The sequence below is a fragment of the Mobula hypostoma genome, chromosome Y (assembly GCF_963921235.1).
Source record: "Mobula hypostoma chromosome Y, sMobHyp1.1, whole genome shotgun sequence".
NCBI classification, from domain to species: domain Eukaryota; kingdom Metazoa; phylum Chordata; class Chondrichthyes; order Myliobatiformes; family Myliobatidae; genus Mobula; species Mobula hypostoma.
Window position 1 is genome coordinate 5,192,884 of NC_086130.1, and position 26,838 is coordinate 5,219,721.

General features: G+C 41.2%; 1 protein-coding gene across 1 annotated transcript in view; it reads left to right on the forward strand.

Moving 5' to 3' along the window:
- The window catches only part of LOC134341064 (proliferation-associated protein 2G4-like), a 113,699-nt gene that overhangs the window by 45,926 nt on the left and 40,935 nt on the right, over positions 1–26,838 (forward strand). Inside the window, exons 4-6 of the mRNA XM_063038814.1 lie at positions 10,713–10,782; positions 19,250–19,342; positions 21,277–21,340. Coding sequence (XP_062894884.1) covers positions 10,713–10,782; positions 19,250–19,342; positions 21,277–21,340 — 227 coding nt within the window. The remainder of the gene's footprint in view (positions 1–10,712; positions 10,783–19,249; positions 19,343–21,276; positions 21,341–26,838) is intronic.

The following is a 26,838-nucleotide window of genomic DNA, read 5'->3' on the forward strand; positions in this document are numbered from 1 at the left end:
GGTAGACTGGAGGAATCAGGTTGGCACTGGACCCCAAGAAAGGGAGTTCGTGGAGTGCCTCCGAGATGGATTCTTAGAACAGCTTGTACTGGAGCCTACCAGAGAGAAGGCAATTCTGGATCTAGTGTTGTGCAATGAACCGGATTCGATCAGGGACCTCGAGGTAAAGGAGCCATTAGGAGGTAGTGACCATAATATGACAAGTTTTAATCTACAATTTGAGAGGGAGAAGGGAAACTCAGAAGTGTCAGTATTACAGTTGAACAAAGGGAACTATGGAGCTATGAGGGAGGAGTTGGCCAAAGTTCAATGGAACAATACCCTAGCAGGGATGACAGTGGAACAGCAATGGCAAGTGTTTCTGGGAATAATGTGGAAGATGCAGGATCAGTTCATTTCAAAGAGGAAGAAAGATCCTAAGGGGAGTAAGGGGAGGCCGTGGCTGACAAGGGAAGTAAAGGACAGTATAAAGATAAAAGAGAAGAAGTATAACATAGCAAAGATGAGTGGTAAGTGGGAGGATTGGGAAACTTTTAAAGAACAACAGAAGGTAACTTAAAAAGGCAATACGCGGAGAAAAAATGAGGTACGAAGGTAAACTAGCCAAGAATATAAAGGAGGATAGTAAAAGCTTCTTTAGGTATATGAAAAGGAAAAAAAATAGTTAAGACCAAAACTGGGCCCTTGAAGACAGAAGCAGGTGAATTTATTATGGGGATCAAGAAAATGGCAGACGAGTTGAACAGGTACTTTGGATCTGTCTTCACTAGGGAAGACACAAACAATCTTCCAGATGTAATAGTGGCCAAAGGATCTAGGGTAATGGATGAACTGAAGGAAATTTATATTAGGCAGGAAATGGTGTTGGATAGGCTGTTGGGTCTGAAGGCTGGTAAGTCCCCGGGACCTGATGGTCTGCATCCCAGCGTACTTAAGGAGGTGGCTTTAGAAATCGTGGAAGCATTGGTAATCATTTTCCAATGTTCTATAGATTCAGGATCAGTTCCTGTGGATTGGAGGGTGGCTAATGTTGTCCCTCTCTTCAAGAAGGGAGGAAGAGAGAAAACAGGGAATTATAGACTGGTTAGCCGATGTCGGTGGTGGGAAAGATGCTGGAGTCAAAAGATGAAATTACAACACATCTGGATAGTAGTAACAGGATCGGTCCGAGTTAGCATGGATTTACGAAGGGGAAATCGTGCTTGACTAATCTTCTGGAATTTATTGAAGATGTAACTATGAAAATGGACAAGGGAGAGCCAGTGGATGTAGTGTACCTGACTTTCAGACAGCCTTTGATAAAGTCCCACATAGGAGATTAGTGGGCAAAATTAGGGCACATGGTATTGGGGGCAGAGTACTGACATGGGTTGAAAATTGGCTGGCTGACACAAAACAAAGAGTAGTGATTAATGCAACATACATCAAAGTTGCTGGTGAACGCAGCAGGCCAAGCAGCATCTGTAGGAAGAGGTACAGTCGACGTTTCAGGCCGAGACCCTTCGTCAGGACTAACTGAAGGAAGAGTGAGTAAGGGATTTGAAAGCTGGAGGGGGAGGGGGAGATGCAAAATGATAGGAGAAGACAGGAGGGGGAGGGATAGAGCCGAGAGCTGGACAGGTGATAGGCAAAAGGGATACGAGAGGATCATGGGACAGGAGGTCCGGGAAGAAAGAAAAGCTGGGGGGGGGTGACCCAGAGGATGGGCAAGGGGTATATTCAGAGGGACAGAGGGAGAAAAAGGAGAGTGAGAGAAAGAATGTGTGCATAAAAATGAGTAACAGATGGGGTACGAGGGGGAGGTGGGGCCTTAGCAGAAGTTAGAGAAGTCGATGTTCATGCTATCAGGTTGGAGGCTTTTTTTGGATACTTTTTGTGGGGAAGGGGCTAGGGCCTATTTTTCTCTTGGGTTGGGTTGATTACCTGTTTGACTACCTTGTCTTACAGTGTGCTTTCTAGTTTTAATAACTTATGGCCAGATCTTTTAATTACATGATGATTTGTATTTAAAATGATTTGAAATATTGACTTGAATGTAAAAGGGCTGAATCACCCCATTAGAAGGAACAAAGTGTTTGCTTATATTAAAAAATTAAAAGCACCCATTATTTTCTTACAAGAAACGCACATAGGCAGCAGTGATAGCTTTAGTTTTTTTATTCGGTGGAAGGATATGCAACTCCATTCTTTGTTTTGGATCCTAATGGTCGATTTATTATTGTATCTGGGAGTCTAGACAGTAAATTGATTGTTTCTGCTGATGTATATGCCCCCAACGTAGTCAGTCCAGGATTTTTTGAACGTCTATTTTTGTTTTTGCCAGATTTGTGTGCTTACTCTCTTGTGATAGGAGGATATCATTGGTTAGATCCAGTATTAGATCGCTTGTCTGTCAAACCAGCCACACTTAATAAATCAGCTTTGTTTATCCAGTCCTTTCTAACTAAATGTAGTATAGTTGATGCTTGGCATTTTCTTCATCCGATGGACAGGGAATATTCTTTTTTTTCTCATGTCCGTCATTCTTATACCAGGATTGATTATTATTTTATTGGCAGTCAAAATGATTCCATTGGTTTGATAGATTAAATATAAAGAGATTGCTATTTCTGCCCACCCTCCTGCACTTCTGTCTTTAAATCTTTCTGGTCCTATCCCTGTGAATAGATTTTGGCGATTTAATTTCACTCTGTTATCCGATGATTTAAAAATTTATGGAGAATCAAGTTACTCTTTTTTTTGAAGAAAGTTCGTTGGAAGAGATGTCTAGTCTTATTATATAGGATACTTCTAAAGCATATATCTGGGGTCAAATTATTTCTTATACTGCAAATATCATTTAAAAAGTTAACGAAGAGAGAAACGAACTAGCTAATCAATTAAAACAACTGGACCATAAATATGCTTCGGTACCCGATCCTGAAACATATAAGAGAGGTATTGAAACCAAAACTAAATATGATCTTCTTTTAACGTATCCAATTGAAAGCCAGCTTTTAAAAGATAGAAGTCAATTTTATATTCATGGAGATAGAACTGGTAAGCTACTGGCTAATCAGTTGAAGCCATTTATAGCCAAGCGGCAAATTAAAGAAATATATAAAATTAATGGGGACATGACAACTGACCACTTTGAAATTAATGACACTTTTAGAGAATTTTATTCCAAATTGTATAGTTCTGACTCAGTTAATGATAATATTGCAGTGAATAATATTTTAGATCAATTAAATATTCCTATTTCGATAGCCGATCATAGGCAATTGGATCAACCTATTTCCCAGGAGGAAATTGCTCAGGCTGTACGAGAATTGGATTCTGGGAAATCCCCAGGACCAGATGGATTCTCTGGAGAGCTTTATAAGGCTTTTTCCTCCTTGCTTATACCACATTTATGTTCTACCCTTACAGATTCCTTTAAGGTAGGAAGATTACCGCAATATTTTGAGGAAGCTTCCATTTCACTTATTCTGAAAAAGAATAAGAATTCTACTGAATGTTTTTCGTATAGACCTATCTCTTTACTCAATTTTGATACTAAAATTTTATCTAAAGTGTTGGCTCGCAGACTTGAAAATATTGTATCTTCCATAGTTTTGGATATCAGGATTTATTAAAAATTGATATTTCCATTTTAATATACAGTGTTCGTTAAATGTTATGCATTCTCCATCTAAGGAAATATCGGAATGTGTGATATCTTTGGATGCAGAGAAGGCCTTTGACAGAGTTGAATGGAATTATCTTTTCGCATCCTTAGAAAAATTTAATTTTGGTCCTAAATTTATTCATTGGATTAAATTACTTTGTTTATTTCCTTCTGCTCGGATTCTTACTAATTTTCAGAATTCTGAACCCTTTAAACTCCAACGTAGTGTCGCTCTATGCTGATGACTTATTGCTTTTTATAGCTAATGTTACAACCTCTTTACCGTTTGTGTTCCATTTATTGACTAATTTTAGTTCTCAGGATATAAATTTACATAAGAGTGAACTGTTTCGTTTAAACAATTTAATACCAACTGATATTAACCTTCTGTACGGGTTCTGTTTTTTTTGTTAAATTTAAAATGGCTCCTTTGTTATGTTAAATGCTGAGAAAGCCTCTAGCTAGACGCTTGCTTGGGTTAATACAGACAGCAGGGTGCTATTAGCCAACGGGTGTTCATGTTATCGTTCTTCGGGTGATAATGCTGTCTCATATGAGTGGGGACGGGGTTTGGCGGGGAGTCGGTGTAGAGATGAAGAGGACAGTGGACGTGCGAAAAGCTCCGGTCAATCACTTCGGGTGGTCCCGAGCTGTGAGTTGACAGGATTCCGGTGGTCGTCAGGAATTGATTGAGCTCCAATGGTTGTGCACGAAGAACTTGGACTTTGATAAGTCTGGCGCCTTTTTTTTCCATTACTTTCTTTTCTGTATCTAATTTTTGTTAATTTCATAGACTTAGTAATATCTGTAAAATGTACTTGTACTGTACACACGTACTGTGTGTGCTGGCTGATGATTGATGTTCGGGATTGATTCTGGTGGCAGTGGTGCAGCAACCGACTCGGTGGGACGCGATCAGGCAGGTGCTGGGTGGGATTTCCCCTAGACAGATACGAGCAAATATAACTGAGCGTTACAGTTCCTTTTAAAATTTTAAGAAAGCAATTTATGTATTTAGGAGTAACAATTACTAAGAATTATAAAGATTTATTTGAGGACAATGTTTTAATTTTAATGAATTATGTTAAAAAAAACTTTTTAATTGGTTGCCTCCCTCTTTATCACTGATTGGCCGAATTAATTCTATTAAAATAAATATCTTACCTAAATTTATATACCTTTTTCAAGCTGTGCCTGTTTTTGTTCCTAAATCTCTTTTTTGACTCTTTGGATTCAATTCTTTCTTCCTATATATGGAAGAATAAAAAATCTCGAATAAATAAAGCTCACCTTCAAAAAAACGAAACAGAATGGAGGCTTTGCTTTACCTAATTTTAGGTTATATTATTGGGCATGTAGCGATGTGCTACACACAGTGCTAGAATAACCACACGGAGTCGGTGAGTTGGAGTTGCAATGAAAGAGATTTATTCAAACTTCGCGGCCCGCTTTATAGCCTTTCCGTTCCCGCCCTTTTTGCTGCCTGCGCGCGCTGTTTCGTGAGCCGGTTCGTGTGTGCCAGAAAGTGGGTCGCCACATAACCCCCCCCCCCCCCAGAACCGGCGATACCTCCCCCAATGTCCACAGTCTGGATCGGCCTCTGTTTGGGAGGTCTGTCCCTGCGCTGCGGTGCCTGAGCCTGGACCGGTTGCGCCAAGTCCACATGGGCCGGTTTGAGTCGGTCCACTGTGAAAACCTCCTCTCTTCCCCCAATGTCCAGCACGAACGTGGACCCGTTGTTCCTGATCACCTTAAACGGCCCCTCGTAGGGCCGCTGTAGCGGTGCCCAGTCTCCGCCCCGTCGTACAAAAAGAAACTTACAGTTCTGCAGGTCTTTGGGTACGCAGGTCGGGCTCTGTCCGTGCTGTGAAGTGGGTATGGGGGCCAGGTTACCGAGCCTCTCCCGTAGTCTGTCCAGGACTGCTGTGGGTTCTTCCTCTTGCCCCCTTGGGGCTGGTATGAACTCTCCTGGGACGACCAGGGGCTCGCCGTACACCAACTCGGCCGACGAGGTGTGTAGATCCTCTTTGGGCACCGTGCGGATTCCAAGCAGGACCCAGGGAAGCTCGTCCACCCAGTTAGGCCCCTCCAGGCGGGCCATGAGAGCCGACTTCAGGTGACAGTGGAAACGCTCCACTAGTCCGTTCGACTGTGGGTGGTAGGCAGTTGTGTGGTGTAGCTGTGTTCCTAAAAGGCTGGCCATAGCCGACCACAGGCTGGAGGTGGACTGGGCGCCCCTGTGGGAGGTAATGTGGGCCGGTACCCCGAAGCGTGCTACCCAGGTTGCGATCAGTGCTCGGGCGCAGGATTCGGAGGTGGTGTCGCTGAGCGGAACTGCCTCTGGCCATCTGGTGAACCGGTCTATCATAGTTAGGAGGTACCGCGCTCCTCGTGACACTGGCAGGGGCCCCACGATATCCACATGAATGTGGTCGAACCTCCGGCGGGTGGGTTCGAACCGCTGCGGTGGAGCCTTGGTGTGCCGCTGCACCTTGGCCGTTTGGCACTGCATGCACGTTTTGGCCCATTCACTGACCTGTTTACGAAGTCCATGCACCGTGCGGGTGCCGTAGGTTCGTATTGTGCTGCCATTAGCGGCCCTCAGGGTGGGTCCCGGTTCTCTGTTGCGGATGTCGTAACTCGTTGGAGGTAAGACGCTGATCTCCGCTCCGGTGTCGACCAAAAAGCGGCGTCCCGACTGCTTGTCCCAGACGTACAGGAGGCTGTCCTGATGGCCAGCCGCCGTAGCCATCAGCGGCGGCTGGCCTTGGCGTTTCCTGGGAATTTGCAGGGCGGTCTGCCCCAGCGGTCCTCTGTGCCCCACCGCTGGTGGTAGAAACACCATAGTTCGTTGGGCTCCTCACTCCCGTCGCCGGGTTTTGTAGGCTCTGCTGCCGGGCCTGGTCTGGTCTGATGTTGGGCACGCGGCTTGGTGATCTGTGCGACGGACGCCCCTCTCTCTTTCCTGGCATTCCACAGCACATCTGCTCGGGCCGCCACCCCCCGGGGGTCGCTGAAATCTGTGTTGGACAGCAGCAGGCATATGTCCTTGGGCAGTTGCTCTAGGAATGCCTGCTCAAACATGAGGCAGGGTTTGTGTCCTTCAGCCAGGGCCAGCATCTCGTTCATTAATGCTAACAGCGGCCTGTCTCCCAAACCATCCAGGTGCATTAAGTGGCGTGCTCGTTCGCGCCGTGAGAGTCCGAAAGTCCTTATGAGCAGGGCTTTGAATGCTGTGTATTTGCTGTCCTCCGGGGGCGACTGTATAAACTCCTCAACTTGTGCAGCAGTCTCCTGGTCGAGGGAGCTCAGCACGTAGTAGTAGCGAGTGGACTCCGAGGTTATCTGCCGAATGTGGAATTGTGCTTCTGCTTGTTCGAACCATAAATGGGGTCGCAGCGTCCAGAAGCCTGGCAGTTCTAACGAAACTGCGTGAACAGATGCAGCGTCGGTCATCTCTGGTCCAAATATCGTTTGGGCTGTCGGGGTCACCAATTGTAGCGGTGTGCTACACACAGCGCTAGAATAACCACACGGAGTCGGTGAGTTAGAGTTGCGATGAAAGAGATTTATTCAAACTTCGCAGCCTGCTTTATAACCTTTCTGTTCCCGCCCTTTTTGCTGCCCGCCCTCTGCCTGCGCGCGCTGTTTCGTGAGCCGGTTGGTGGGTGTCAGAAAGTGGGTCGCCACAGGCAATTATTATGCAAAATATTACGTTCTGGATATATTACATTAACCATGAGAATTGTCCTATATGGGTTTCTTTGGAAGTCAACTCTGTTATGAAATTTTCCATTATTTGTTTACTTGAATCCTTGCTTCCTTTATCTTTAAATAAACTAACTGACAATGTGGTGGTCAAGCATACTTTGAGAATTTGGTAACAGTTTAGAAAATATTTTCGTTTATTGAGGTTCTCCCTCTCGAGTCCCATCTTTTCTAATTGTTTTTTAAATTACATACATTTCCTACAAAACCAGATAAGAATATAATAAATACAATTTTTTGATCTGACAACGGTTCAATATCTTACATTTACGGTCTGCTGTTGGGACTGAAAAAGGCCTGTTTAGACAAAATTAAAGGAGACTGGGAAAAGGATTTACAAATTTTCATATCTGAAGTGAGCTGAAGATTATTTTAAAATTGGTTAATTCTTCATCATTATGAGCTCATCATTCTTTATTACAATTCAAAGTGGTACATCGAGTTTAAATGTCTAAAGACAAGCTCTCCTGTTTCTACGCAGATATTTCCCCTTACTATGATAGATGTACTAATGGAGTGGTCACACTAATTCATATGTTTTGGACATGTCCGAGTCTTGAAAAATTTTGGAACAGTGTATTTCAAACTTTTTCTGTACTTTTCAATGTTAGTTTTAAGCCCAGTCCTTTGACTGTCATGTTTGGTATTGTTGGGGGTAGTGTTACAAAACTGAATCCATCTAATTTGCAGGTATTGGCCTTTATGTCTCTTATGGCCAGGTCTTGCTCAAGTGGAAGGAGGCCACCCCGCCCCGTCATGTTCAATGCCTATCTGATATTATGTTGTGCCTTGATCTAGAGAAGATTCGTTGTTCGCTTTCTGATTCTAAACATTTTCTAATGTAATGGGGACCCTTTCTCTTTCTACAACTTTTAAAAATTTCTTTTTTGGTGTGTGCGTGCATGTGTGTCTGCGTGTGCATGCATGCGTCTGTGCGATGTTGGCGGGACGATGTCTTTTTCATGCTTTACAAGGCGCAGAGCGAGAGAGAAAGTGTGTGGTGCGCCACTCCTCACTCAGCCATTTCGCACTTCTTTTTCCTTTTATTTTACGAGGTCGAGTTGCGATCTCGACACTCAACCTGGCATGGATGGAAAGCATACTTGGGAGCGGCCCCGACCGGGTTCAAACCCGGGATCCTCTGTTCCAGAGTCCAGTGCTGATGTAATTGCGCCACCAGATAGTCCAGGGGACCCTTTCTGAGTTATATTCATGATCTTTAAACTGTTATTAAAGTATGGATCTCAGCAATTATTATTATAATATTATATGGTAAGATTTTTTTTTCTTCCTTTTCTTTTACCAACCAGCTCATTTTGGTAGTGGGGGTAGATTTAAAAAAAAAAAAAATAATTATTTTATTTTATTTCATTTCATAATTCAGTCTTTTTTCTACATGATTGATTTGGAATATTGGATACTGTGATCATATTACTGTGATTTAAATGTAATTCGTATTACTTGTATCCTTATGAATTTTGTATTTGCATTCATGCAATTTATACAATATTAATAAAAATATTGAAAGAGTCCTAGTATATAGTATATATTTTACTTTTCTATGCATATAAAACAATTATGAAATGTATGTATTTCAATAATTAAACCACTGCATTGGGGGGGCTATCAGGGTGAAACTTGCTAAGAAATATTTAAGTCAAATACAAAGTTACACACTCAACACAGTATTAATGGCAACGACTTAAAATTTTGGACGGCATTCTCCTTCCTCTGTACATAAGTTCGAGTTGTTCGTAAGTCGGACGTTCATAACTCGGGGACTACCTGTACTCAAAAAACAGAAACTGCTTGGAGAGTATTTTACACTTGTGGTCTTAGGCTTTTGGCTGTCACAACTTGAACCATAGTCATAGTCATAGGTCATACTTTATTGATCCCGGGGGAAATTGGTTTTCGTTACAGTTGCACCATAAATAACTAAATAGTAATAAAACCATAAATAATTAAATAGTAATATATAAATTATGCCAGGAAATAAGTCCAGAACCAACCTATTGGCTCAAGGTGTCTGACCCTCCAAGTGAGGAGTTGTAAAGTTTGATGGCCACTGACTTCCTATGACGCTCTGTGTTGCATCTCGGTGGAATGAGTTTCTGGCTGAATGTACTCCTGTGCCCATTCAGTACATTATGTAGTGGAAGGGAGACGTTGGCCAAGATGGCATGCAACTTGGACAGCATCCTCTTTTCAGACACCACCGTCAGAGAGTCTAGATATTTCAACTCTTGCTAAAAAACCATCAAGTTCAAGGATTACATTGACATTGAAGTTGCTGTACATCGCACAGGCACTGTTTGAGCTAGGTTTAAAGATAGATAAACATTTAAAGGAGAATCATTTTTCTTTTGTTAGCATATGGTCGACATGTTTTTACTCGATGGGGGTGACAGAAAGTATAGTGTGCCTAAGAAGGGTGTTGGCAGATATGAAGGTGGGGGGGCATATTGGCATATGAAAATGCTTTGGAGGTGTTGGCCTAAAAAAAAGAGAAACACTGGCCTACAAGAATCAATGTGGTCATTCGTGGCCTGTAGTCCTTAAATCAAGAGATCTTTAATTTTTTTGGAAAGTTCAGTTTGTGGAGACTAAATAGCTGGTTTGTGCATTGTTTAAAGATGACAGGGGAATCAAACACAGCTCCAGCAGTATTTTGGATATTTTGTATATATTGGACAACTTTTTCACCTCTTCCTTGACATCAGAGGGTTTGGGGCATTGGTGATGGTGTGGCTTATTGGGCAGCAGAAGAGTTTTTTCAGCTGTGAATCTGATCTACAGTAGCAGAGGAGGTCGTGAAAGGGAGATTTCATGGTTTTATAAGGCACTTTACAAGGTACGTTGAGACCATAAATGCAGGAGATTCTGCAGACGCAATCAGAGTCTTGGCCTGAAACGTTGACTGTTTATTTCCTTCCTTAGATGCTGCCTGACCTGAGTTTCTCCAGAATTTTCTGTGTGTTACTGTTAAGACCATATTCTTGAGTATTGTGTACAATTTTCAATCTTTCGCTGTTATAAAAACATTGTAATTAGTAAAAGGCATTGTATGAAATTTGTAATAACATTGTTTTCTTTTGTTACTCATCTTTTTTAGGTAGCCTCTATACTATTTTTATATTATAATTGCCAATTTCTGCTGTTTTACATCAGTCATTCTAATTATTTGTACTAACTTTCATACAGTTATATTGTTGTAGTGCAGTTCGTTTGACAGCACAATTTTTTGTATTTTTCTGCTTCAGTAGATCTTAAATTCGCATGAATTCTTTTACAGTGACTTGGGTATTCATGTGGATGGATTCATTGCAAACGTAGCACATAGTTTTGTTGTTGGTAGTAAACAGGTAAGAAATGAAGTTTTTCAATATATTGCATATATTTGTGAAATAATTATACTGAAGAAAAGAACGAAGAACATATACTAAAAACAGGGAGTTCTTTATTGTTTACATGGAGTTTGTTTGGAAATCTGAATAAAAAATAGAAAAGAGCCTGTGTTTAGTCAAAGTGAAGGATAATCCAAAGAGTTTTTACAGGTATATTAAGAGTAAAAGGATTGTAAGGGATAAAATTGGCCCTCTTGAAGATCAGAGTGGTCGGCTATGTGCGGAACCAGAAGAAATGGGGGAGATCTTAAATGGGGTTTTTTGCGCCTGTATTTACAGGAAACTGGCATGAAGTCTATGGAATTAAGGGAAACAAGTAGTGAGATCATGGAAACTGTACAGGTTGAAAGGAGGAGGTGCTTGCTATCTTGATGCAAATTAAAGTGGATAAATCACCAGGACCTGACAGGGTATTCCCTCGGACTTTGAAAGAGACTAGTGTTGAAATTGCAGGGGCCCTGGCAGATATATTTAAAATGTCGGTGTCTATGGGTGAGGTGCCGGAGTATTGGAGAGTGGCTCATGTTGTTCCGTTGTTTAAAAAAGGATCGAAAAGTAATCCGGGAAATTATAGGCCGGTGAGTTTAATGTCGGTAGTAGATAAGTTATTGGAAGAAGTACTTAAGAGACAGAATCTACAAGCATTTGGATAGACAGGGACTTGTTAGGGAGCGTCAACATGGCTTTGTGCATGGTAGGTCATGTTTGACTAATCTATTGGAGTTTTTCGAGGAGGTTACCAGGAAAGTGGATGAAGGGAAGGCAGTGGATATTGTCTACATGGACTTCAGTAAGGCCTTTGACAAGGTCCCCCATGGGAGGTTAGGAAAATTCAGTCGCTAGGTATACATGGAGAGGTGGTAAACTGGATTAGACATTGGCTCAATCGAAGAAGCCAAAGAGTAGTAGTAGAGAATTGCTTCTCCGAGTGGAGGCCTGTGACTAGTGGTGTGCCGCAGGATCAGTGCTGGATCCATTGTTATTTGTCATCTATATCAATGATCTGGATGATAATGGAGTAAATTGGATCAGCAAATTTGCTGATGATACAAAGATTGGAGGTGTAGTGGACAGTGAGGAAGGTTTTCAAAGTTTGCAGAGGGATTTGGACCAGCTGGAAAAATGGGCTGAAAAATGGCAGATGGAGTTTAATACAGACAAGTGTGAGGTATTGCACGTTGGAAGGACAAACCAAGGTAGAACATACAGGATAAATGGTAAGGCACTGAGGAGTGCAGTAGAACAGAGGGAATATCTGGGAATACAGATAGAAAATTCCCTTAAAGTAGCATCACAGGTAGATAGGGTTGTAAAGAGAGCTTTTGGTACATTGGCCTTTATCAATCAAAGTATTGAGTGTAAGAGCTGGAATATTATGATGAAGCATTGGTGAGGCTGAATCTGGAGTATTGTGTTCAGTTTTGGTCACCAAATTACAGGAAGGATATTAATAAGGTTGAAAGAGTGCAGAGAAGGTTTACAAGGATGTTGCTGGGACTTGAGAAACTCAGTTACAACGGAAGGTTGAATGGGTTAGGACTCTATTCCCTGGAGCGTAGAAGAATGAGAGGAGATTTGATAGAGGTATATAAAATTATGATGGGTATAGGTAGGGTGAATGCAAACAGGCTATTTCCACTGAGGCAAGAGGAGAAAAAAAACCAGAGGACATGGGTTAAGGGTGAAGGGGGAAAAGTTTAAAGGGAACATTAGGGGGGGCTTCTTCACACACACAGTGGTGGGAGTGTGGAATGAGCTGCCAGACGAGGTGGTAAATGTGGGTTCTTTTTTAACATTTAAGAATAAATTGGACTGATACATAGATGGGAGCTGTATGGAGGGATATGGTCCGTGTGCAGGTCAGTGGGTCTAGGCAGAAAATGGTTCGGCACAGCCAAGAAGGGCCAAAAGGCCTGTTTCTGTGCTGTAGTTTTTCTATGGTTTCTATGGTTTACCATCAAACAGCCTACCCTAATCACAGGATAATTTATTAATGGTGAAATAATGTTCTAACTAATATGTCTTTGGAATGTGGGGGTGGGAGGAAAGTGTAGAACCCAGAGGAAACCCACACATCTGCAGAGAGGGTATACAGACTCCTTACTGACATTACCAGAATTGAACTGTGAATGCTGATGCCCTGAGATTTAAAAGCTTAACTGATTAACCCATATCATTGGGATATGAGTGGGAGCCAGAGCACCTGGGAAAAAGAAAATTCAGATTACACACATCATTGGAAATCAGAGTTAAGATTATTCACTTGACTATTTATACTTAAATTACATTTTTTTTAAGGTCTGTGTTTTTTCCTTAGAATTAGGTCCAATTTTGCTGTGTGCCTGATGGGTTGTGTGTGCAAAAATTGATCCATTATAAAATTGGATCTCATCTACATCTTTCACTGAAATTAGCTGCTACTATTTTCCATTTTCTTCTGTTACTAAAATAATATAGACTAAATACGTAAGAAAGTAGGTTGTTGATCAATTAGCTCTCTAACCATGCTGTAATATCACTGAACAACAAATTTTGTTGGAAGTATTGCTTTTTCAGACATTATTTTTATTTGTGATAAACCCTTGAAGCTGAACACAAATATAATTTCAGAGTACTTGTGTCACATAGAAATTTGGAGAAACAAGAAATTAACTTTTATTGAATGTAATGAGTTTATTTACAAAATGGTGCTGAATTTTTGCAATGGTTCAACTAAGTTAAAAATGTTATGTTGATTATATTTATTTGATAAGTGCTTGAGCTTCTCACTTAAGTGTCCAACAATAATCTTATAGCATTGATGGACTCCTATTGCCTTGATCCCATTTCTCCATGACTGCAGTGTTATGGTGAAAATTTTCACCATGTTCGTCACTGACAGCACCAAGATTTTGCAGGGAAGAAATCTTAAAGGGAATGCAGTTAATGAATCTTTAGTGACATGTTGCATTTCATGGTTTTGCATGCTTGAAGCATACTGTCAAACAGCTACGTGCAATTAGGTGCTTTGTAGCTGTCAAGAAAATTCTTAACAGCATCCTTGACTGTCTTTCATGTGATTTTCCCTGAAGTTCTTCAAATTGCCTGTCATTGATAACATCTTTGATTTATGGACCAACAAAAATACATCCCTTAATCTTGAGTGTCAGTTACTTTGGAAAACATCTGCCTCCGATATAGAAATCTTCATGGAAACTTTTGTACCTAGTGACGGCAGTTTTGAACTCAGTAAATCTGCCTTTGCCTTGACAAATTCGAATCTCTGACCAGGTGATTTAGGTTAGGCAACACACATCAAAGTTGCTGGTGAACACAGCAGGCCAGGCAGCATCTCTAGGAAGAGGTGCAGTCGACGTTTCGGGCCGAGACTCTTTGTCAGGACTAACTGAAGGAAGAGTGAGTAAGGGATTTGAAAGTGGGAGGGCGAGGGGGAGATGCAAAATGATAGGAGAAGACAGGAGGGGGAGGGATAGAGCCAAGAGCTGGACAGGTGATAGGCAAAAGGGGATACGAGAGGATCATGGGACAGGAGGTCTGGGAAGAAAGACAGGGGGGGGTGACCCAGAGGAAGGGCAAGAGGTATATTCAGAGGGACAGAGGGAGAAAAAGGAGACTGAGAGAAAGAATGTGTGTATAAAAATAAGTAACAGATGGGGTAGGGGGGGGAGGTGGGGCATTAGCGGAAGTTAGAGAAGTCGATGTTCATGCCATCAGGTTGGAGGCTACCCAGGCGGAATATAAGGTGTTGTTCCTCCAACCTGAGTGTGGCTTCATCTGTAGGATAGACATGTCAGAATGGGAATGGGATGTGGAATTAAAATGTGTGGCCACTGGGAGATCCTGCTTTCTCTGGCGGACAGAGCGTAGATGTTCAGCAAATCGGTCTCCCAGTCTGCGTCGGGTCTCGCCAATATATAGAAGGCCACATTGGGAGCACCGGATGCAGTATATCACCCCAGCCGACTCACAGGTGAAGTGTTGCCTCACCTGGAAGGATTGTTTGGGGTCCTGAATGGTAGTAAGGAAGGAAGTGTAAGGGCATGTGTAGCACTTGTTCCACTTACATGGATAAGTGCCAGGAGGAAGATCGGTGGGGAGGGATGGGGGGGAACGAATGGACAAGGGAGTCGCGTAGGGAGCGATCCCTGCGTAAAGCAGAGTGGGGGGGAGGGAAAGATGTGCTTTGTGGTGGGATCCCGTTGGAGGTAGCGGAAGTTATGGAGAATTATATGTTGGACCCGGAGGCTGGTGGTGTGGTAGGTGAGGACCAGGGGAACCCTATTCCTATTGGGATGGTGGGAGGATGGAGTGAGAGCAGATGTACGTGAAATGGGGGAGATGCGTTTTGAGAGCAGAGTAATTTAGATTTAATTTAGATTGAGTTAGCAGCAAAGGCTTACTTGACATAAAGGGCTAAAATGTTTTATCAGTATCAGTGTTGTTTTCCATTACTGGCTTGTGCAACATGGCTCCTTCACCTGCCTCCTCCAGATTCCAGGACTCAGGTATGGAAGACTATCGTCACGCAGCTTAGGTTTCATGGCTGAAAGGAGTTTGGGGTATTCAGTGGCTTTTTTTGTTTTTAACAGAGAAACCAGAAACACTGGTTAGACAAAAGTGACAGTCTGTAATATGATGCTTTGCTCTCATTGGCACAGTGAACTGTACTGATTTCTGAATACCTCTGAGCCAAGCATTAAGGTTGACAGTGCATGTTAGCAACAAATGTGAGGAGCCCAGTGTTTGTCTTGGTCCCCAATTTTACATCCACAATAGAGCTTATAAACTTCCTTAATAAGAAAAGTCCTGCTCTATTTTTTTGAGATTTAAGTGTATATTCACCACAAATATAACAGAAAGTATTGTGGCCATTGTAACATTGGTGAGACATTTTGCTGTCACAAATCTCCTAAAACTACAGTTACTTCATTATAATGAGTACAAACAATATGCTATACGTGTAGAGCATGCACATCAATGTGATCGCAAACGCAATGCATAAAGCTGTGTGTGTGTGTGTGTGTGTGTGTGTGTGTGTGTGTGTGTGTTTTTGAGTTTGTGCGTCGCTTTCATAGCCTTTCTAAAACCCGCCCAACATCTGCCTTACCTAGCTGCATGGACAAGATAACAAACTTTCCAGCTTACATTGTTGGTAAGATTTTAATTGTCTTGAATTTTGAATTGAAATAACAAATATAAGTGATTTCAATGTAGGTGTGTGGTTCGGAAATATCATAGTAATTTTCATGATTAATAGCTCAAAGTCCAAAAGATACAATAACGGGTATTCAGGAAGCAAAATCTTTGTTACCTACCATATTCAATATAATCATGACACATGCATTATTTCAGTAACTCTATTTCCGTTGCTGAATGGGTAGAAAATTCTAAAACAGTGATCCTGAGAGAGATGAATTTCCTAAGAAAATTAAATTATCATAGGAATTATCAGTGAACCTTCTCAACAATTCATATCTTCACGTGTTCTTTAAATATCAAGACTAACACTATATGCACTAAAAATGTATCAACATTTCTTCATGTGATTAAGGCCAATATTTCCTTGACCTTTCTGATTAAGTTCAAGTGAAAGTTTATTGTCATCTAACAGTACAGGTACAACCAAACGAAAGAAAATTTATTTGCACCATGGTGCACTCACACAACACATACCAAGACTAAAATATTATTGTAAGTAGGTTTGCAGGGTAATGTAATCAGTGATAGATGATGCACAGTGTTTATTAGAAACTTATACATAATTCACAAACTCTGTCATTGAGGCGTTTCTTCAGTGGATGAAGCTGCACATGGGATTTTGTCTTGACCAAAGTTGCTGGAATTTGCTCAGAGCAAATATATCCTATGTGTTAAAGGACAGTTAATAGATTTTAAGAATTGCCAGCTCTGGATGCAAAGGACTGGATTGTTACCCTATACCTCCAGTAAGTTCTCAACAGTGACTGTCTAGTGCATGCATCACTACATGTGAATTCACTCTTCAGCTAGGCAAATTCCCAGATCTCACCAAACCCACATCTTCCGCTATAGATTTTACACTGCTGTTCTGAAAGTATTGGCGTCCTAGTAAGTTAAAATGGCTTATTGATCTTGGTCTTGAACTGTACTTTCTCTGTAGCTGTTACACTTCATGCCTCACTGTCGTATAAAGAGAGTAGAGCAGAGAGCTAAGCTCATATCCTTGAGGTATTTGAAGTAGAAGATTAGTTGTTTGCTGCAGGCTAGATCTGTGGCATTCAAGTCTGGTGATCCAGGACTATACATGTCCAATTTTGACTTACAGAGGGCCTTCTCAAGGCTGATTTCACCTGGTTAGACGCAGAATTAGATGCTCTTCAATTCTGGCGGGGTTTGCAGACCATTACTTCTTACAAAGTGAAACCTAACAAAATGCATGGCAGTAAGTCAATCTCTGATTGCTAGTTGGAAACTTCCACCTGCTTCGGAAGGGTAACAGTTGTACATGAGTACAAGAAGAGCAGAGTGAGCTGCCTCAATGATTATCACGCAGTGGAACTCATATCTGTGCTGAGAAAGTGCTTATGGCTAGATTCAACTTCTGTCTAAGCAAGTACCTGGACCCACTGTTGCTTATTGCCACAAAAGGTCTACAGCAGATGCAATCTCATTGGCTCTCCATGTGGCCCTGGATCACCTAGACAAAACTAACACTTACATTAAGCTTCTGTTCATTGACTACAGCTCAACATTTAACACTGTCGTTCTTACAGTTCTGATCAAAAAGCTCAAAACCTGTGCCTCTGTACATCTTTCTGCTGCTGAATCCTTGACTTTTTCAACAGTCTGAATCAGAAGTCACATCTCTACCTTACTGACAACCAGCACTAGCGCACCTGAAGGATATGTGCTTAGCCTACTGCTCTGCTCTTTTTATATGACAGTGAGGATAGGCACAGCTCAAATACCATCTATAAATTTGCTGACGACCACAACTATCGTTGGCAGAATTTCAGATGGTGATGAAAGGGTTTACAGGATTGAGATATGTCAGTAGTTTGAGTGGTATTGCAGCAACAACCTTACACTCAATGTCAGTAAGACCAATGAATTGATTGAAGACTTCTAAAAGAGTAAGATACCAGTCATACCAGTCCTCATTGAGGAATCAGTAGTGGAAAGGGGGCGCAGTTTCAAGTTCTAGGACATCAACATCTCCAAGGATCTATCCTGGGCCCAGCATTTCAATGCAGTTTCAAAGAAGGCATGGCAACGGTTATATTTCAGTAGGAGTTGGATGAAATTTGGTATGTCACCAAAGACACTCACAAGTATCCCCGGATGTACTGTGGAGAGCTTTCTAATTGCCTGCATCATCATCTGGTATGGGGGTGGGTGAGAGGCGTCAAGCTGCAGAGGATTGTGAATTTAGTTGGCTCCATGTTGGGTACTAGCCTCCCAGTAACCAGGACATCTTCAAGGATCAAAGCCTTAAAAAGGCAGTATCTGTCATTAAGGACCCCTATCACCCAGGACATGGCGTCTTCTGTTTGTTACCATTTGGCAGAGGTATAGGAGCCTGAAGATACACACTCAACAATTCAGGAACAGTTTCCTCCAAACTTACTCAGTATTTTGCACTGTTTATTTAGTTTAATTATTTAAAATAGTTTTTTATATATATATAAATAGACGTATTGTGAATTACAGCCTTTTTCTTATTATGTCTTATACTGTTTTGCTTCCACAGAACAATAGATTTAACAACAAATGTGGTGATATTAAACCTGATTATTCTAATATTCCATTTCCAATTCTGTTCTCTGCTGGCACTCAGAGCAATTTTATCTTGCTAAGTGCATCCCCTTATCTTGATTTTTCACTTTGAATCTAAACTAGGGATGATTTACAATGGTCAGTTAATCTATCAAGGAATACATTTTTGAGATGTGAGAAGAAACAAGAATACCATAGTTTGATCTCACTAGGCTATTTTCAGTATCAAGAAATAATAAACAATTGCAAATTCTAGAAATAAATAAAAATGGAAAATACGAGAAACACACTGGTCATGGAGCATCTGCATGCAGGGATAAATAGAACTGAAATCAAGTCAAGACCTTTCTTATATTTATAAAAGAGAGAAAAAAACTTTTCCAACATTTTCTGTATTTATTTTATCTAGGTAAATGCATCAACTAAGAAGTTAATGGTCACAGATATAGAGATTAAATTATTTAATTAACAATTTAATTTAATTTGCTAAAGTGAAGCAAATTCAACGACTCTTTTTAGTCCAGTCTTCAGATTTCTTAATCCAAGAAATGACCACCACTACTGTTCGTCATAGCATAATTTTCTATATTATTTTATGTATGTATGTTAATATATGTTTTGTTAAATTGTAATTTCTTATTTTTCGGAATTGAAATGTTTTATCCTGCAGGATATTCCAGTGTCTGGTCGCAAAGCTGATGTCATCAAAGCTGCACATTACTGTGCTGAAGTGGCTTTAAGATTAATTAAACCTGGCAATGAGGTAGGTGACTCAAAAGAGTACAGTTAAAAAAGGTTATCAGTTATTCAAGGATGTAAGCAGGAAAGTGTAGAATATATAGAAACAGTCTGAAATGTCCGAATTTTGTCCTAACTTGGATTGTCCTCCAGTATCTGCTAGTAGGAGATAATATTAAAAACCAACAACTTGAATTAGTTACCTGAATCAAATCAGTTGATGAAGTTGTCATGTACCCTGTGACGGGTTAAAGAGAAAGCAGGAATGGAAAACACCTTGGAGTCCGGTATTGCTATTAACTGATGATATTTATTAGTAACTATGCCATACAGTAATAAAAATGCAGATATATCAAACAGGTTAGCAATGATTTTTTATATATATATAAAGTGTGGAAATATATGAAACCAGACTTCTTCAAGTCTGGGGGTAAATAGATAGGCTTACGATGATGAGTAAAGTTCAGTTTGTGGTATTGAGTGGTGAGGGAGAGAGTTGAGTGCTCAGGTGAGCTGACGCTGTTGATCTTCCTGTTGTCCTCCAAAATCCTTTAGAAGTCACCGACTGACCATTCTTCTGTGGTGGAATTATCAACCCAGGCAAGGGTCGGACACACGAATAGCTCCCCACCAGTCACACCCTTTTCACACTGCGAGAGTCACTGATTGATCCTCCAAAACCCACTTTTTCTGTGGGCACAACAAAGCACATTCATTGTCCAAAACCATGTGTCTCTCCAGGTCTAACAGCTGACTTTCTATTTAACTCACTCTGCTGAACACCAGCTGTCCATCAAGCAGCTCCCCCCACCTCTCTCTGTAAGAACTTAGAAGCTGCCAGTGTCCTTGCAAAGTGTAAACATGCTGCAGAGAAACCATAACACCATCTCCAGGCAGTCTTCGCCTCTCTCTCTCTCTCTCTCTCTCTTTTCAAAAGCATAGTTCGTAATATAGGAAATAATTTAGGACCCTGTCACAAAGTAGAAGGTTCATTGTTTGCTGCAGGCTAGATCTATGGCATTCAAGTCTGGTGATCCAGGACTGTATACCTCCTTCCTTACCACTATTGAGGGCCCCAAACGGCCCTTCTAGGTGAGGTGACACTTCACGTGTGAGTCTGTTGTGCTCCCAGTAGGGCCTCCATCTGGGTATCCTTCAACCTCATGGCATGAACATCGATTTTTCGAAGTTCTGGTAATGCCCCCCCCCCCAACATTCCCAGCCCCTTTTCCCTCTCATACCTTATCTCCTTGTCTGCCAATGCCCCCCTCAGGTGCTCCTATCCCCTTTTCTTTCTTACATGGTCATTTGGCCTCTCCTATCAAACTTCCCCCTTCCCTGGCTCTGTATCTCTTTCACCAATTGACTTCCCAGCTAGCTACTTTACCCCTTCCCTTCCTGGTTTCGCCTATCACCTTGTGTTTCTCTCACTTTCCTCCACCTTCTAACTGATTGTTCATCTTTTTTCTCCAGTCCTGCTGGTCTCAACCCAAAATATCAACTGTACTCTTTTCTATAGATGCTGCTTAGCCTGCTTAGTTCCTCCAGCATTTTGTGTGTGTTGCTTGGATTTCCAGCATCTGCAATTTTCTCTTGTTTGTGATAAGGCAATTGTGATTAATATTTTGTTAATTTTTATCTTGGTAAATGTTATATTTATTGCCTTTTCTTGAGGAAATGTATCAGTTCTTGACATTTTAGGTGGATAGGATAAAAAATATGGCATTACACAATACCTTGCTTCAACTATTTTGATGGTGCATCATTTAAATTTTCTGAAATTCATTGCATTATTGTTCATGAATAGGTCTGCAGTAAATGTTGGCTATCTATGTATGAGTTATTAATATACTTTGTAAAATTGAGTGTTTCCAATAGTTCACAAATTTTAACTTGATTCTTTTCTAAAGCAACAGGAATATTTTACCTTTTTAAAATACCTTGTCATTTTACCTTCAGAATATAAAAGTGACGGAAGCATGGAACAAGATTGCTCAAGCCTTTAATTGTACACCAGTAGAAGGTATGAAGAAACAACAATAGCTCATTTAATAAAGTGGAAGTATATATTTATGTTATTGAGGAACAGGAGAAGAAAGCGAAAGTAAGATTCTGCCTTTACTTTATATTGCACCCGAATTCATCTGAAGGAATAGTTGTAAGTTGTACTCAATCTGTCGTTGTCTTTATATTACATCAGTATCATGAAAATTGACCTGTTGGCCAAATTCATCCATGGCGATTCAGCTAATCCCATTTGCCGTTGTTTAGGTCATATCCCTCTAAACCAGGGGTGTCAAACTACCAGCCCACAAAGGAATCGCATCCGGCCCACGGGATGATTTGTGGGGGGGGGGGTGGACGGGGGGGATAACAAGTACATTCACGACCATTTAATACGTATCTGGACGGCAGCCACTCTCTTCCCTCACCTCTCTCTCTCCCTTGCCGCTGTCTGTGCCGCCTGCTGCGCCGGCAGCTTGTTGTGTGTACAATAGGTGGCAGTTAACCACCCGCTGTGCCTAAGCACCTACCACCCTGCACTGAAGACCACTAGGGCCCCACTTATGTCGTCAGACACAGTATAAACACACAAACTACTCAGGTAAGTAACGCCTGTAGCAAGGCTGAGACTGTTTGCTGCTGTGGTTCAGAATGCTTTCCAAGAAAAGAAAAGTTGACATCGAAGGTCAGATATTCAACGATAATTGGAAAGATCGTTTTTCCTTCTGTGAGATCAACGACAAACCTGTGTGTCTGATATGGTTGCAGCAAGTGGCTGTGGCAAAAGAGTACAATATCAAATATCACTATGAGACGTCACACAGAGAAAAATATTAAAGTACGCAGGATGACTCAGAGCACAAAAGGTAAATGAGCTTGAAGCAGCTCTGAAAAAAACAGCAATCAGTGTTCACCAAAAATTGAGAGACTCATGGTGGAGCTGTCAAGGCCTGCTATATTATTGCCAACAAAATAGCTGCTGCGTTGAAGCCATATTCAGAGGGGGAATTCATCAAAGCATGCATGCTGAGGGTGGCTGAGCTGGTGTGCCCTGAGAAGAGACAGGCTTTTGGTAATATCAGTTTGTCAAGAAATACCGTGGCAGAGAGAATCGGGGACCTTGCCGGAGATTTGAACAGTCAACTAAAAGACAAAGTGAAGTCATTTATTGCCTTCTCTATGACAGACACTACAACAGCAAATGACATTCCCTCCCGCCTCGTCGAGGCCTTGGACAGACTGGGGGTTGACTGGAGTCACGCTGTCAGCGTGGTAATTGATGGTGCACCGTCCATGCTCAGGAAAAAGGCAGGTGTTGTTGTGAAACTCAGAGAGAAAGTTCAGACGGAGAATCCAGAGCAGGAATTCTGGAATTTTCATTGTATTATACACCAAGAGGCATTATGTAGCAGGAGCCTGAAAATGGACACTGTCATGGATATAGTAATCAAAATGGTTAATTTTATTAGAGCCAAGGGACTCGACCATTGGCAATTTGACACTCTCTTATCTGAAAGTAATATTGGACGCGGCCTACCCTACCACACTGAAGTCTGCTGGTTGAACAGAGGGGTTGTGCTCAAGCATTTTTTCCAATTATGTGCAGAAATTGGACTATTCATGAACGAGAAAAGGAAGCCAGTGGCAGAGTTGGATGACCCAGACAGGCTTCATTATCTTGCATTTTTGGTGGATATAACAGAGCACTTAAATGTGCTTAATGTTAACATGCAAGGCCACAATAAACTTGTGACGGAATACTACGACAGCATTCGTGCCTTTCAAATTAAATTAGGCCTGTGGGAGATGCAACTATCCCAGAGCAACCCAGCTCACTTCCCCTCTTTGCAGTCTGTGCGTGTTGCTCATGGGAAAAGTGACAACATGAACAGGTACAAGGACAAAATATCACGGATGAAAAGTGGGTATCAGAATCGTTTCCAAGTCTTCACTCAGCTCGAGAAGGAATTCTCACTATTTTGCTCACCGTTTGCTGTCAACGCAGCATCAGAGGAACTCCAAATGGAACTAATTGAAACTCGGCTTTTATATATAAATTTGAGACGGTGGGTCTGGACTCATTCTATCAATACCTGGGACCGATGTACCCCAAGATGACAGACTTTGCCTCAAAGATCCTTTGCACGTTTGGGACAACATATCTCTGTGAGCGGGCGTTCTCCATAATGATCATTAACAAGTCCAAACTGCGCTCGTAGCTGACACACAGACATCTAAATGACATTATGAAAATCACAACTGCCCAGAAACTGGTCCCTGATGTTGACAGACTGGTTAAAGTCAAGAGATGTCAAATGTCTGGAAGCAGCAAGTGAAAAATGAGTGACACTGTTGGATGCACTGTAACATGTAAGCAAAATGCATTATGAAATATTGAGCATCATAATATTGTGATTCATTCATTCTCTGCCTATTCTGTTGTAAATGTGATCATTTCAATATCGAGGAAAAGGAAGTCATCCAAAAACCGAAGGATAGATCTATATGGAAAACCATGGTCACCAAAGTCTGCATCGGATATGGTACCTAGACAGACAGACAGATCACTTTAATAAAAATTAGAGGCTAATTATTCATTGTCTGAGTTTGATTGCTGGAAGCAGGCTAATAAAAATTAGGTGCAGTTGTGTAGCCTGCATTTACAATTTGTTTCGTTAGGTCTACATTTGTGTCTGCTAATATTTAATTTCAAATGGTTTATTAATGGAAAGGGTATGGCTCCCAAAACAATCTTAGCCAAAGTACTTTTTTTTTCTTGTTCTCAGCACAACTTTCTTGTAGCCTATGACTGTGAGTTAATACCAATCATAAAAATAATTGCTAGGCAATCTTCTTCATAAGAAATGACATTTGTAAAGTGAAACACTTTGTAGTTATAGCAGAGACTGAGACACATGAAAGCAGGTTGAAAAAACAAAGGCAACAGAAGCTGTGGGAGCACGCGTGCGTGCACAGCTGTCTGGCCTGCATGATGTCGCATTTTGCCCAATCTGCCCATGAACTAAAATGAGTTTGACACTCTTGCTCTAAGCTTTTCTTATCCATCTACAGTGCAAAGAATTTTTTAAGTGTGTTAAAGTATGTAACATTACTACTTCCTTCATAGCTTATTCCATATACCCATTATCTTATGTCTGAAAATCTTGCCTTTTAAGTGCCCATTATATCTTTTTCCTTACACATGAAATCTTGTCCCTCTAGTTTAGACTCTTGATTGTCAGCATACACAATATATATCCCATATGACTTTATAAATCTCCTTCACTCGGGTAACGTACAGGATAGGAAGCACTCCCTTCTCCCACAGATCTGCCAAACTAAGTGTCTCACTAAACTAATGTCCTCTGTTTCGACATAGTCCATATGCCTTGATACTCTGCATGTCGATATGCATTTCTAAGGTCGTGTTAAACATTTCCATCGTATCTGTTTCCATTGTCTTCCCTTGGTAGCATATTCTACCATTCTCTGTGTAAACCAGAACCCTTTGCATTCCCCCCCTCCCCGCCCCTTGAACAGGCAGAACATTTTGGATCTACTGCCTTCTCATCTCAGGCAGTAGATATTTCACCCCTAGGAAAATAATACAGGTTACCTACTCTTATCAGTGCCTGTCATAATCTTAACAACATCTATCAGATCTCCCCATATCTTCCACCAACTTTATCCAACTTTTCTTTATAGCATGTGCTGTATAATCAAGGTAGTATCCTAGTGAATCTCTTCTGTACCCTTTCCAATCCTCCCAGAATTGAATACAACATGCCATATGCAGTATAACCACACTTTGATAAAAAAAGTCTTCATTAAGCTCCATTCTACCTTCAGTAATCACCTTTACTGAAAGTAAAGAGAATGTGGACAAAGTTGCTTTGCTTTATCTGAAGTGTCAAGAGTCTGAAAGGAGGTCTGGTTTAAAAAATTGTGAAAGATAATGTAAAGGTAACTTTGCTGGATCAAATAACGACAGCACAAAAAGATTGTTATTTGTCTTTTCTCCTGTTTATTTCTTTGAGCTCAGCCAGCGAGTGAACTTGGACCCGACATCAGAGAGAGGAGCGTTCTCATCTCCCCAGCGGTTCAACAAGTTCACTGCCCGATGTCAGAATTGTCAGAAGTTATAAGGCCACCGATACAAAGGACAATCAGTTTGATAACCATTCCGGTCAAGTCAATGGACTGTTGATACAATCAATTTATTAGACAGTCCAGCCACCTTAATTAAAGAAAGGAATGTCCTACCTGGTTTGCTGGAGCCACAACTTAATGACAAAGATTAAAACATCCGTCAAATTTATGCTTTAATTTAGAAAAGAATGTTCTGTCTAATTTCCATCAGGTACTGCTTTTTGTCACAATCAAAAGGTATGAAAAGCCAGAGACATCTTATGTGGATCTGGGCGAACTTTAAACCTTATCTTGCTCCAGCACTGTGAGACAGTATTCAAACACATTGCAGTCACAGACACAGTCAGTACTGAATCTATTCTTTACAGGGATTTGGGAATCCCCCATTCCCTTAAACTTCTATCAATTAAGATTAACTGCCAGTATCTTTTTCCCAGAGCAAAATGTCAATGGTAGAGGCATGCTTTTGAAGTGAGAAGGAGTATGGAAGTCGGATCCCGGAATGTACTGTTGAGGGTGGTGGCAAATATGGTAGAAGTATTTAAGAGCCTTTTCAAAGCATGCAGAGAATTAAGGGCTATGGACCATGTTAAGACAGAAGGCATTAGCTTAATTGAGTGTCATTAACCTAATGAGTTCAATATGATAGGGGCTGAAGAGCTGCTCCTCATCTATACTGTACTGTTCATCTACCTGTGTCACTACTTTCAAGGAATTACACACTTGCACCTCTCAGGCTATGTCCACACTAGACCAGATAAATCCGTAACCGAAGCTTTTTCTCTTTGTTTTGACCCTCCGTCCACACTGAAATGGTGTTTCCCTCCCCAGAAAACAGAGATTTTCAGAAACGTTCTGCAGAGTGAATAAATCTGAAAACGCCTAATATTCAGCGTAGCGTGTACGGGGTAACCAGCTATTTTAAAAACCGCTGGCATGATGTGCCTGAACAAATGGTGGCGGTAGTGCGGCATTTCATTGTTTTCTTGAACGCACCCTCCAGCACCACAACAATATCTGACAATAGATGTGTAACAGTCTAATGTAACATGTGTGGAAATACAAGATAACACTGATGCAGACATGTTTTATACACTTAACAAGGTGCTTTATTAATGTATTGCTTGTGCAAACATTCAATAGATGCAATTGTCACCTTGCCCAGTAACTCGTTTTATTGCACATGTTAAATACAGCAAAATAATACACAAAGACATAGCAAAAGTAAAGTCGAACAAATGAGGTAGCAGCAAATTTCACTTTTACCCGGTAACAAGCCTTATTGCATTTAGTTGTAGCTGTCGTCCCTTTCATTGGTGAAGAGACTATGGCTGTAGGAAATGTTTCAGGACAAACACACACCAAGTC